Source organism: Molossus molossus, unplaced genomic scaffold (genome assembly GCF_014108415.1).
Source record: "Molossus molossus isolate mMolMol1 unplaced genomic scaffold, mMolMol1.p scaffold_m16_p_10, whole genome shotgun sequence".
NCBI lineage: Eukaryota > Metazoa > Chordata > Mammalia > Chiroptera > Molossidae > Molossus > Molossus molossus.
Window position 1 is genome coordinate 105,937,285 of NW_023425345.1, and position 14,029 is coordinate 105,951,313.

The 14,029-nt window shown below is 42.1% G+C and overlaps 1 protein-coding gene across 2 annotated transcripts in view; it reads left to right on the top strand.

The window, feature by feature from the left end:
- Positions 1-14,029, top strand: part of LOC118624034 (cat eye syndrome critical region protein 2) — a 172,532-nt gene that overhangs the window by 120,240 nt on the left and 38,263 nt on the right. For both annotated transcript variants that reach the window (XM_036251964.1, XM_036251965.1), the window contains exons 3-7: positions 6,414-6,597; positions 7,947-8,086; positions 8,791-8,895; positions 10,421-10,473; positions 11,683-11,852. In XM_036251964.1, coding sequence (XP_036107857.1) covers positions 6,414-6,597; positions 7,947-8,086; positions 8,791-8,895; positions 10,421-10,473; positions 11,683-11,852 — 652 coding nt within the window. The remainder of the gene's footprint in view (positions 1-6,413; positions 6,598-7,946; positions 8,087-8,790; positions 8,896-10,420; positions 10,474-11,682; positions 11,853-14,029) is intronic.

Here is a 14,029-nt window from a genome sequence, read left to right on the forward strand (position 1 = left end):
CATTGAAAACATGTTCTCTTTTATTTTGTTATTTCCTCTGTGATCCATGGATTATTAAAAGTGGGTTGTTGCCCTGGCCGGGTTCGCTCAGCGGTTAGAGCATCGGCCCGTGGTCCAGAGAGATCCAGGTTCAGTTTCCGCTAAGGGCACGTACCTCGGTTGCAGTTTGTCCCCGGCCCTGGTTGGGTCCTGCAGGAGGCAGCCACTCGATGTGTCCCTTTCACTTCGATGTTTCTCTCTCTCTCCTTCCCACTCTATCTGAACAAAAAATGGAAAAATGTCCTTGGGTGAGGATTAAAAAAAAAAATGTGGGTTGTTTAATTGCTGAAAATCTTAGTGTTAGTGCTATCTTAATTTAATTCTATGTGTTCAGACAATATACTTTATGAGATTTTGGTGTTTTGAAGCTTATTGAAATTTACTTTATGTCCCAGCATGTAAGGTTTCTCTTAATGAACATGTCATATGCACTTGGGGGGAAAAAAAAAAATATATATATATATATATATATATATTTTTTTTTTTCCGTGCTTTTTGTTTACAGTATTCTGTAAATGTCAGTTAGGTTAGGATGATAGTTTTTGACACCTGTGTTCTCACTGACTCATTTGTCTACTTGGTGTATTAATTAATGAGGAAGAGGGTTTAAGGTCTCTGGCTAACCTTATGGATTTGTGTTCAACCTTTAGTTTTGCCTGACTTTGTTTCATGAGTTTGATGTCTTATTATTAGATAAATACATTGTTATTATTCTTGGTGAATTATCTCTTTGTCTCCAGACCTACTTGATGTTAAGTAGAGCCTTTTAGCTCATTCTGCCTGGTATATTTTCTATCCTTTTCCTGTTTGTTGTTTTATCTTTAGATTGTATCTTATACTTGGGTCTTGCTTTTTTTTTTTTTTTTTCTCTTTTCTTTTTCACTCAACTTGACAATTGGAATGTTTAGTGTGTTTACATGTAGTGCAGTTACCGGTATGGTTGGCTTTCCACTTGTTCCTCTGGGCTTTTGTTCTAGTGTTCAATTCATTGTTATTTAGTATATTCACAAATTGTATAGTCATCACCATTATCTAATTCTAGAACATTTTTATCACCCCCAAAAGACATCTCATGCCCATTAGCTGTCACCCATTTCCTCCAACCCCAGGCAACCACTGGTATGTTTATTATCCTATATTTTTTGCTATTTTAAGTACTTTTTTTAAGTGGAATTATACAACATTTGTCTTTTGTGTGTGTGTGGCTTCTCTCATTTAGCATAATGTTTTCAAGTTTCAACCATGTACTTCATTTCTTTTATGTCTTAAAAATATTCTATTGTGTAGAGACAGGTTTTATTCATCAGTTAATGGACATTTTTACTTTTTCATCTTTCAGCTGTTTTGAATTACGCAGCTGAATATGACTGTGTACACTTCTGTGTGCGTATGTTTTCATTTCTCTTTAGGTATATACCTAGAAGATAAATGATTGGGTCATACAATAATTCTGTGTTTAACTTTTTTTTTATTTTTTTAAGAATAGTTATTGATTTTTAGAGAGAGAGAAAGGGAGAGGGAGAGAGAGAAACATCATGTGAGAACATAACATTGAGCCGGCTGTCCAGCATACCCCTGCCCAGAAATCCAGCCAGTAACCTTTCAGTGCATAGGACTATGCCCACCCAACTGAGCCGCCAGCCAGAGCACTCATTTAACTTCCAGATTGGCTGCACCTTGCCTTCCCAGTAGTGTATGAGGGTTTCAGTTTCTCCACATCCTGGTCAGCACTTATCTTTTTTATTTTAGCTATCCTGGTGGGTGTGAAGTGTTATCTCATTGAGATAATGATTTGCATTTCTCAGATGATTATCTTTTTATGTGCTCCTTTCTGGTATTTGCTCCTCTGTTGGTTCTTCAGTGCTTTATGGGAGGCTATTTTTGTTCAATATTTCACTTTATTTCTTGTAATGACTCTGTGTGTGATTCTAGGGCTAGCAGCATGCATCTCTAAATCCAGAAGCTATTCACAATTCTTATTGTACTCCTTCACACCTTACACTGGACACTATACATAGACTTCCCAAGTCCTATAACAGTGTTTGTGATCCCGGTCTGACTTCTGTTAAAAAGAGCCCTTTGTCTTTTTAAAAATGATTACATGTTGATTTCTAGTTGACATATAATCCTTTTCTTTGTTTCCCAACATAAACAGTAATAAGTACATGGGAAATCTACGTTATGTTCGTATTTCCCTGATGTGTTTTGTATCTTAATCACATTTACTTAAATTTGAAGCTGTTGTGATTTTTATTTATTTATTTTTTTATCCTCACCCGAGGACATTTTTCCATTTTTTGTTCAGGTAGAGTGGGAGGGAGAGAGAGGAACAGAGAGAGAGAGAGAAACATCGACGTGAAAGGAACACATCGAGTGGCTGCCACCCGCACGACCGACCAGGTCCGGGGACAAACTGCAACCGAGATACGTGCCCTTAGTGGGAACCGAACCCGGGTCTCTGGATCGCAGGCCGATGAGCCAAACCGGCCAGGGCGAAGCTGTTGTGATTTTTTACTTACCCTACCAATCATGTTGATTTCAGGGTGTGTTGGATATGGCAACCACTATACAGCCCTAGAGAAGATACCTTATTTAAATTATTTTGACCTGGGTCTTTCTATGATGCTTAAGAATAAGCATTTTATCAGGTATTCTTATAAAGCCTTTTACTTGTTGCTTCACTTGGAACAAGAATCTTTGTCTCAGGCCAGCACTCATATTAAATGTGGCCTAACTGTGCATACACATATTTCATTTGCTTCACAAATAGCTGTAGCAAATGGGAGACTTTTTATTTGGTTTCATTGTGCTTAACCTATGATGCCATGCCTTAATTGGTTCCTTGCAAGTAGACTATGATTTTCTAAAACAGGTTTCAGAAATTAAAATTTGCTGTCCTGCATAGTCAAGAGTTCTTCTAGGGCCAGCCACCTGAGACTTGTGTTAACATACTTGATTCAGGTCAGGCCTCTTTGTCAGCATTGGTCTCAATGATAGAAGCATATTCTTGTCTGCAGCAAACTGAGGAAATCTCTGCGGGGTTTCTAAGCAATGTCCAGCTCTGGGAGTGTGGAAAGGTGGTTCATTCTCATTCATGTTTTCTTACTGTTATAGGGAATGGGGGAATAATTAATAGCTTTTCATTTAAAAGCATTTGGAACATTTTTCAGACAAGAAAGAAAGTAAACCTGGTTGTGCTCATAACTTCCAATTGGTTTGATCTTTTTGTTACCATGTTCTGTTGAAGCGTTTCATTAAAATTCTGAATAATTTCAGCCCTGGCAGGTTTGGCTCAGCGGTTAGAGCGTCAGCCTGCAGTCCAGAGAGACCCGGGTTTGGTTCCCACTAAGGGCACGTACCTCGGTTGCAGTTTGTTCCCCAGGCCCTGGTTGGGTTGTGCGGGTGGCAGCCACTCCATGTGTCCCTTTCACGTCAATGTTTCTCTCTCTCTCTTCCTCTCTCTCCCTCCCACTCTGTCTGAACAAAAAATGGAAAAATGTCCTCAGGTGAGGATAAAAAAAAAAAATTCTGAATTTCAGAGAGATGACAAACATCGAAGTCGTCATAATGAAAGACTTTCACTGAAGTGAATGGATGAGTGAGTGTTTCAGGCAGTCTCCATGCTAGGACTACTGCCATGACCTGTGTGGCTCAGTGGTTGGAGTGTCAGCCTGCAGACTGAAGGTCACGGGTCTGATTCCTAGTCAAGGGCACTTACCTGGGTCACGGGTTCCATCCTCGGCCCTGATTGGGGTCGTGAGGGAGGGAGTGATCAGTGTGTCTCTCTTGTATCCATGTTTCTCTCCCTCCCTCCCTCCCTCCCTCTCTGTCTATAGAAATCAATGGAAAAATATCCTCAGATATTTTTTGCCTAACAAAAACAATAAATGAAAACTCTAGAACTGCAGTCTGAGAAGTTCTAAAAAATATACCCATTTTTAGCAGTGGTATATTACCCATTTTTAGCAGCATCGTACCACTGCACTCTTCTTCCTCTAGGTGGCAGGAGCGAGAGTGGGGCAGAGCTGTGTGTGCAGGGCCTCATCAGGCCCTCAGAGTTTATGTTCATGGAAGATGAACCACTGCTGAGAAAGTATTCGCCTGGGTTTTGGCTTTCTGAAGTCTTTTTGTTTTAAATATCCTTGGTCAGTTGGTTGGGTGTCATCCAGTGCTCCAAAAGGTCGCAGTCAGGGTACAGGTCCCGGTTTCTGGCTGGATCCCTCTGGGGGGTATGCAGGAAACAGATGATCAGTGTTTCTCTCTCTCTCCTCTCTCTAAAATCAGTAAAAATAGTTTTTTAAGTTGTTTTTTTTCCTTGAATTTCAGATGTTTTAAAGAAAGGAATATAGATTTATATGAGAAGGTATATTTATATACAAGGAAAATGAATTATCTTCCATCGTAATCCATCAAGTATCTCGTGGTAAGGTCGTATGGAGATGCCAAGAAAACTGTCAGTGGAAGTGATATACTGAGTAGGATAACAGCACTATTGAGAAGGAATCTCCAACATGTGATTATTTGAGACAGGTAGGGGCTTCCAGGCAGACCGTAGGGCAGAGAGCCCCACTGTGCACTTGCAGGGCTTGTTGAGTGGACTTGCTTGTGCCTCCATTCCTCACACTGCAGTGAGAGAGCTCTCCCTAGCCGGGCCCAGCCTGCCTCCTGCCACAGCCTCCAGCGACGCGACCATTCCGCTCGAATGGTGTCAGTGTCATAGGTTCCACATTTTATTTTACTGCGGGAAAAACATGCCTTGTTGTTTGGGGCACCTGGTGTACATTAGAAATTCTAGAAAGTATGTGGTAGGTGAAGGGATTTATTACCAAAGACAGATTGTCATCTTCATACTTCTTGCTACCAAAAACCAATTTTTAAAGCACACCTGTTTTATTTTCAAATTCATCATTGCCACACTGTCTGCTTTTTTCCACCAGTGTGAACTGTTCTTTGTCCAGCTCCTCCCTCCTGGAGGGGCAGCACCAGCTTCACAGGCAGTGGAGAGGAAGCCAGTCCAAGCCCACCAGGCTCCAGCAGCTGTTCACACGCAGTGCTCGTGCTGTGCGTGTGAGCCATGATGCTGGGAGGCTTGTGCTGCATTGTGATAAGCTAACACATCCGCTTTTTCCATAGGTTAAGGAAAATGTTTAATTTCTTATTTCCCTAAGGCCCTTTACTTTTTTCCTCATGAAAATTACCTCTGACTTTTCTACCAGTGTAACTATAGATTACACGTCAACACGGCAGCATGCCTTTTTAAAAAATTATATTGACAGCCCAGCCGGTGTGGCTTAGTGGTTGAGCATCGATCCATGCACCAAGAGGCCACCGGTTCAATTCCCAGTCAGGGCACATGGAGTAACTCCTGTGGGGGGTGTGCAGGAGGCAGCCAGTTGATGTTCTCTTTCATCAATGTTTTTATCTCTCTCTCTCCCTCTTCCTCCCTCTTGCTCTAAAATCAATAAAGAAAAATTATATAAAAATTGACATAATTCTTTAAATTTTTTAAATATGTTTTTTATTAATTTGAGAGAGAGGAAACACACCCCCTGCTGGGGATAGAGCCTGCAACCCAGGCCATGTGCCCTGACAGGGAATTGAACCAGCGACCTTTTGGTGCATGGGATGACGCCCAACCAACTGAGCCACACCGGCCAGGGCTGACATACAGTTCTTGTAAGACATCTTTGCTTAGTGAGAAAAAAAGTTTTAAGGCAAGCATTAGATAACATTATATCCAGATTCATTAATTGGGGTTTAGAATAACCATCTAACAATTAAACACTTTATTATTTACAAGGCACATTTTAGGTCCTCATCAAATCCAGTTGTATAATTGCCGATCAAACTCTAACCAAAAAAAATGTAAGTTGCTATGAAACTGTCTTAAATGTTTCCTATAGTTTTTCTAAACTATTTTCAAAATTTAGAATATAGTACTTAGTAATATGCCCTAAAATTTTAAATTTATGTATAATAGAATATAAAATTTTTTGAGTTTCTTTTTGTTTGCCATCTAAGTCACGGACCTGATTTGAAGTGAAGAACCATCCACACTGTGGTCTCTTTAATTTTATGAGCCTCCGTTTCACAGTTTACCATCGATTAGTGGAACTTTTACATATTTCACCAGAATGTGCTATTAGTGGTTTAAAGTAAAACAACCTCTTCTGTGAGAAACTTTTAATTTATTTATCTTTGGGACTTGGCAATTTGAGGTCCACGTAGACAGTGTAGTGACGTGTGGCTTCAGTAAGGGCTGCCAGGCCCCCTTTGTCGCTGCCTTTTTGTGTTTGCTGCCTGGGGTTTGTCAGGCCGCCTGCCAGCTCTCCCCCGTGTGAAGTGTTCTGTGTTCTTGTTGGCCGTGCGGCTAGGTCCCAGACGTTCCACAGCTACCTGGAGGACATCATAAACTACCGCTGGGAGCTGGAGGAAGGGAAGCCCAACCCTCTGCGAGAGGCCAGTTTCCAGGACCTGCCCCTGCGCACGCGCGTGGAGATCCTACACCGCCTCTGTGACTACCGGCTGGATGCAGATGACGTCTTCGATCTTCTCAAGGTGCTTCACTGGCGAGCTCTTCCCCTGGAGCAGCGATTTTCAACCTTTTCCATTTCATGGCACACTAAAATTTTGCGACACACCAAAACATACATATTTTTTGCCGATCTGACAAAAAACATAGGTATAATTTTGATAAATTCATACTGGATGGTTATTGTTAGCTGTTGTCATTTTTTAATTAGACAGCTTAAGGGAAAAGAGGTCAGTGCCCCTGACTACATAGGTACTGCCTGCTTTAAAGTTCTTGCAGCACCCTGGTTGAAGATTGCTGCTCTAGAGAGAAACAAAACAGCAATCCAAGATGTAAAGTCTAAACATACTAAGAGAAGCTAGAGTTTGGCTTGTGTTACTAGTCTGGGGACTCATAATTGACGGGAACAGTGTCTATAAAACATGACCTCTGTAGCCAAGGGGTTTCAAGCCATCCACTTACATGACTGTGTTATTTTGGTTTAATTTTTAGTTTGGTTTTATCTTTACATGTTCTGAGTTGCAGATGATACAGGAGAACTATCAGAGGCACCTATTTATTCTTTCTGTCATCAGTCAGATTGCAACTAAATTAGCCACTGAATTTGTTTCCTAAGGTCTGAAATTTGAGTTAACATAATGGACATATTTATTGAAAACTCTGCAGACTTTAACCCATTTATGCACGTGAAGTTCATCCTTGCTCTGCACACTGGAGAAGGGGGCAAGCTCCTCGCTCCCTCCCTCCTGCTGTCTGCTTAGCCTGTCTCCGAGGGAGGGTGTAGGCTGCTGCTTTTCACTCACAGGAAGGTCAGTTTCTAATCCTGTCCAGTCAGAAATAGTTGAATGTGTTGATGACTCCTCAGTTCAGCCCTATTCGTAGACATGGCATAAAATCACAGTGCAATATATTTAGCACAGTCTTGACTGACAACTCGGGGACTTTCATAGCAGTGGGAAGGCCGATCCAGGTGAGACCCTGGGGTGGGGCGGGAGCTGTGTTGCTGGGTCTCAGCTGGAATGACAGGTTGCTGCTGTCGCTTGTGCCGGAGCTGCCGCAGAGGGCCGTGTGAGACAGCCTCTTAGCAGCAGGCCCTGCTCCGCTGTGATGGTCTTTCTTTCATGGAGTCAGTCCTGCCCAGTATACAGTGCGTTTTCAAACCCCTTTGATCTCTCTGCTTGGTGGAATGGGAGCAGTGATGGGCTGGGAACCATTCTGGGTGTGTTTCATATGCCTTGATTAAAAATTACTTATGGTACCTGGGTGTTTGTAAATGTGAGGTATATCTGAGTGTAAATGTTGAATCCTCATTTTAGTTTTCTCCTGTTTTGTTTTCCATTTTCCCAAACCTCTTTCCCCTATTCTTCGACCCTAGGGTCTAGATGCAGACAGTCTCCGCGTGGAGCCATTAGGTGAAGATAATTCTGGGGCACTATATTGGTATTTCTATGGAACTCGAATGTACAAGGAGGACCCAATACAAGGAAAAGCCAACAGAGAACTCTCTTTGAGCAGGTACGTTGTTTAAGGTCAGAGCTGGGGTGGCTACTGTACAGAAATGTCATTGAAACTAAATGCATCAGCAGGACAGTTTTTCTTTATTAAGGAATTAGCTATAACAGCACACCTGCAAAGAAATGGAAAGGAGTTCTTTCATACAAAGATAACAAGGAAGTGAACAGTAGCCTGTGATACAGACGAAGAAAGCAGTGCGGCTTTGCCGCCGGTTTCCGAGGAGCACACTCCTCGCCGAGACTGCTGTGCAGCAGCTGCTCCTAGCAGTGCTCACCACTGCCAGCGCCCCTTTCACGCTCAGGTCTGGAGAACCGCTTTTCCTACGATAACTGATGGCTTGCTCCACCAGTGTGGGACCAGAAGGACCTTGAAGAAGGCTGAGCCATGGCCTCCCTGACCGCTCGTAAATGAGAAGAGCCCTTTCCGCAACATTTTCTTGATGCTGCCATCATGCTTCATGTAGATTTTCTTACTGCTGGGAACATTGCTTACTGGGAAAGTGTTAGGTCTTACTCAGAGTTTAATATTGCAAATGTTGGTTTTCTTGGTTTGACATCCTAATAATGGAAGACAGGAAGTCATTCTGCTCTTTCCCTGGGACTGCTGCCTGTAATCCTTTTCAGCAGCCTCATGACCAGAAAAGCTACACTTACCATATGTCAGTACTATGACAGAACATTTCTGTTCGATGTGCTGTTTCTTAGGGAAAGTGACGGACAAAAAAATGTCTCAGGTGTTCCTGGGAAAACAGGAAAAAGGAGAGGAAGACCCCCCAAACGGAAGAAACTGCAGGAGGAGATTGTAGTGAGGTAAGACACTCTTGTTAGTCTGTGGTGGTCATGAATCCTCTTGCCAAAAGGAACCTTGTTTTCACTTGTTCCTTCCTCCTCAATTTTTATTTGTGCCATGGGAAGGACACGGGACTTACATTGTGGAGACCTGGGTCGACATGCTCATGAAAGTACCTACGTGCACTAGGAAGTCAGGAAGCCCTGGCTGCGTGACCTCTAGCAAGTCACCGGCTCTCTCTCTGAGCCTGTTGGACAGTGGACGTGCAGTAGGAATGATGACGAGCTTGAACAACACAATGAATAGGACAGTGTAACAGACTGAAAACTGTGTGTGTGCTCACTCAATACATACTCACTTTTTCTTAAAATATGTTTTTATTTATTTATTTATTTATTTATTTATTTATTTATTTAGAGGGGAAGGGAGAGAGAAATAGAAACATCAATCAGTAGCCTCCTGCACACATCCCACTGGGAATCGAGCCCACAGCCCGGGCATGTGCCCTTCCGGGAATTGAACCAGGACCTCTTGGTCCATGGGACGATGCTCAGCTCAGTCCACTGAGCCACACCAGCCAGGCAGTGTGCCTATTTTTTAACATATGCATTTGGAAAACCTATTTTATTATATAATGAACTTTCAGCTTTAATGGACACCCCCACCCCTGAATTAGTCCCTTGTATCGAGGTTTTACTGTACAAAATCATTTTAACAAGTGTACCTGGACTTGTGCTGCCCTCTGTTGGAGATTTTATTCTTTAGAGCTCTATATTCAATACAGTATTTAAATTCAGTTCCTCAGTCACACCGGCCAGATTTCAAGTGCTCTGTGGCCACAGGTGGCTCATGGCTACCTTACTGGACAGCAACAATGTGTAGCACATGTTCATTCTCACAGAAAGTTCTGTGGAGTGATGTGTCTGGTATGATGCGGGGTGGAGTGACAATGATCCCGAATACTCAAGCTGAGCACTTTTGTATTTTACCATTTAATGCCCAACATCCTTGTGAGGTGGGCATCATTAGTGGCGCCATTTTATGGGTGTATCAATTAACTTTCCCAGGGTCATGTTAAATGGCAAGCCTTGTTCTACGTTACATGAGGTTAAATTTAAATTTAGGGCTGGCAAAAGTAGGGTTCCAGTTGTGAGTATGTGAAACAATTTATTTTTGCATTATTTATTTATTGTGTTATTTGTTTGTATCACCATTGTAAACCTGCCTTTGCCCACCCCTGTATGCCTTATCTCCAGTGTAGCTCTGAATCGGGAAGAGGGCATCGGTATCTTTATGGTTATTTTTTTCTTGACATTTAACTGTTAACACTTAACTCCTCTGATTTTTTCGTTAATGTTTTAAGAGTTAATATTTTTCTATGATTGATATTACCATAACAGTGGGTTCCTATATGTCATTTTTTCTAACCTTACTCTCTTGACACACACACACCCACACTCACTCAGTTGGGCCTACGTTACGGGGAAACGACAGTTTTGCACATGTCTTTGTTTTTAGTGTTAATCTCTTTTTCCTGTGTTTCAGTGAAAAGCAGCAGGAAGAAAACTACTTGGCATCTGAGCCACAGACAAGAAATGGTAATGACCTCTGCTTGAGTTTTTAGAAAGGATTAAATAATGTGATTGACTCGTATTATGGTGGAGACTGTTTTGCAGAGTCTTACAGAGCAGTGCGGATCATTGCAGCCCCGTCTGACTGGCCTTCTTGCCTTAGTTTTGTCTCCTTGCGCTCGATTCTTGCCGTCTCTCCTGACACACAGCTTTAAATCAGGAGTAGTTCTTTCACCTTTGCTCAGTTGCCTGGCCACAGTGTAATAGACACCCAAACATTTGGATGAATGAGCAACTTCTGAAAGAGCTATCTTTTTCATGTAAAATGCTTTACTACATAAGAGAGTATACTGGTTTCCTATTCAGATTTCAGTTCTATAATCCAAATTGCATTATTTTGGGGGGGAATATCAATTTAACAATCTTATCTCAGTGTCTATGAAACAAAGAAGACTGTGCAGAAGGTAAAATCAAACTGATTTGAATATGGGAGTAAATACATTTAAGCATTTCTAGTATATTCACATCTATTTTATGAAAGTCACAAAAGTTATATTCATACTGTCTTTGGTCAATGTTCACTTTTACTGTGAACAGTGATAGTAACAGGAAAATAAAAAGTATACACTATGGCTCGGCCGGTGTGGCTCAGTGGATTAAGCACTGTCCCATGGACTTCGAGGTCCCATTTCGATTTCCAGTCAGGACACATGACTGAGTTGTGGACTCCATTCCCAATAGGGGACGTGCAGGAGGCAGCTGATTGATGTTTCTTTCTCACATCAATGTTTCTCTTTCTCTCTCTCTCTCTCTCTCTCTCTCTCTCTCTCTCACAATACACAACCAACCTTAAAATTAAAAAGTAGTCAGTCTGGCCCTGGCCAGTTTGGCTCAGCAGTTGGAGCATCAGCCCATGGATTGAGGGATCCCAGGTTCAATTCCTAGTCAAGGGTAACGTACCTGGGTTGCAGGTTTCATCCCCGGCCCTTGTGGGGGTCTTGCAGAAGGGGGCCAGTTGATGTGTCTTCTCTCACATTGATGTTTCTCCCTTCCACTCTATCTAAAAAGTAATGGAAAAATATCCTCGGATGAGAATTAAGAAAAAAAAAAAAGTAATAGTCTGTTTTTCTTATTCTCTGGTTTTGTTCATGACCTAGAGTAAAAATGAAATTGAGAATAAATAGGGAAAAGGTCCTAATAGGATCTATTTAATGAACCCATCCCTTTCTTCTCCAGGATCCCAAGGGCCAGGTCAAGGCACTTGGTGGCTCCTGTGCCAAACAGAAGAAGAATGGAGACAGGTCACGGAGAGTTTCCGGGAGAGGACTTCGCTTCGAGAGCGGCAGCTCTATAAGCTACTCAGTGAGGACTTCCTGCCTGAGATCTGCAACATGATTGCCCAGAAGGTGTGCGAAGGGGGACTGCCCCTCTGTGTTAGCCGTAAAACTGTTATTTAAGAGTTAGTCCCGCCCTGGCCAGTTTGGCTCAGCGGTTGGAGCGTCGGCCTGTGGTCCAGAGAGACACAAGTTTGGTTCCCGCTAAGGGCACGTACCTTGGTTGGGATTTGTCCCTGGCCCTGGTTGGGTCGTGTGTGTGGCAGCCACTCGATGTGTCCCTTTCATGTCGATGTTTCTCTCTCTCTTTCTCTTCCTCTCCCTCCCTTCCACTCTATCTGAACAAAAAATGGAAAAATGTCCTCAGGGGAGGATAAAAAAATTTTTTAAAAGAGTCACTGGAGTTTTCAATGCATTCCACTGTCTACTAGAAATGCTGTGACCTTCATCCTCTGTCATCTGGAGTATTAAAATGGGATTTCGTGTCACTCATGGGCCTTCACTCTGGGCCACATAATTTAACTCTCCTTATGCAAGAAGTCCTCAGCTGCCCCCCTCCCCCCCATACCCCAATACTTACAGTGGTTTCTCACAGTCTGGTACTAGCTTTCCTTCTCCCGTAATAGGCCTCAGGAAGCCTTCCCTTAGCCCTTGGGTATGTCCGAGCCCTAGGTATGCCTCTCTGTATATGCTTTTCCCACCATCCTCTTGTTGGTCGTCTCTCTCCCACTGAGCAGCAAGCCCCAGCCAGTGTTTGTCTCTGCAGCTCCAGGGCCAGCTCTTCCCCGCTCACCTGAGCTCTGTGCCCTCTTCTCCAGCTTCAGGGCCGTCGTTTCTTAGCAGCTGTCCCGTGCTTTTGTGTGTACATCCTGGTCTGTGACTTTTCCAGCATCTTCCCCCTCTGCTTCCCTATCTATTCAAATATCTGTCTCTCAAAAACTCCACTTAAAAGTTGTTAATCCCACAAGCTGTACCTTAGTTCTAGGAGTGTCCTCCCTGATACAGGGGCTTATCTCTTATTTAATTCCATTGTGAATTAAAGCTGCTTTAGAGTGGGGACCATGCCTTACCCATCAGTTCAACCCCCGAAGCACCCAGTATAAGGCCGTTCCTGTGGGGGATGCTCAGCTGTGGTTACTTCGCTTGTTTCATTTCCGTCACTCTAATATGTGTTCATAGAGAACAGAAAATTTTACTATCTGCCAATGAAATCTGAAGAGAGTATTTATATACTATTGCTGCAGTATCACCAGGGAAATGCAAAATGACAAGTATAGAATGTAATTTTTTGTGACGTTAATACTATTTCTAACCCTTAAGCAGATTGATGCTCTAGGGAAAATTCTAGAAAGTTACCTTTTACTAATAGTAGGAGCTTATAGTTTCTCAAGAATTACAATCTTACGGATGAGCAAAAGAATCTGCACTTCGCCATCAATATACTTAATTCCATATACTATAATTACACTTAGTTTTTGTGATCTGCAACTCACAATTTTTTTCAAGAAGTGAAATACATAGTCTAATTTCCTTAAAGTAGTTACAGAGCAGCGATAGTTTCATAACTTTATATGACCTTGAATGTCACTTTATTGATATGGCTAATGGTCGTACATTAAATCCTCTATAAATTATATACCTAATTAGCTTTTATAATTTCTATTTTTTTTACTGTAATATTCAACCTAGGATTTGGAGGGGATTGGAATAGAGGACCTAAGGAAAAAAATGTACAAGCATAAAACTGGTGGTTTGATACAGAAATTTTTAAGAGCTGATTCTTTACAAGAGAAGAAAAAAAATTAAAATAAGTATAATTCTTAAAAACCATGAAATTAGAAACCAAAAGAAATAATAGATTTGCTATTTTAAACATTTATAGGATTCTAAATTTGCAAACTTAAGTGAAATGGAATGTCAGTTACAAAAATAAGAGATTCTAATCTGTGCAATAAAAAATCTTAGAAGACCGCCCTGGCTGGTTTGGCTCAGCGGTTAGAGTGTTAGCCTGCGGTCCAGAGAGACTCGGGTTCGGTTTCACTAGGGGCATGTACCTCGGTTGCAGTTTGTCCCCAGCCCTGGTTGGGTCCTGCGGGTGGCAGCCACTTGATGTGTCCCTTTCACGTTGATGTTTCTCTCTCTTTTCCTCTCTCTCCCTCCCACTCTTTCTGAACAAAAAATGGGAAAATGTCCTTGGGTGAGGATTTAAAAAAAAGAAAAGAAAAGAAATCTTAGCAGACCCACTAATT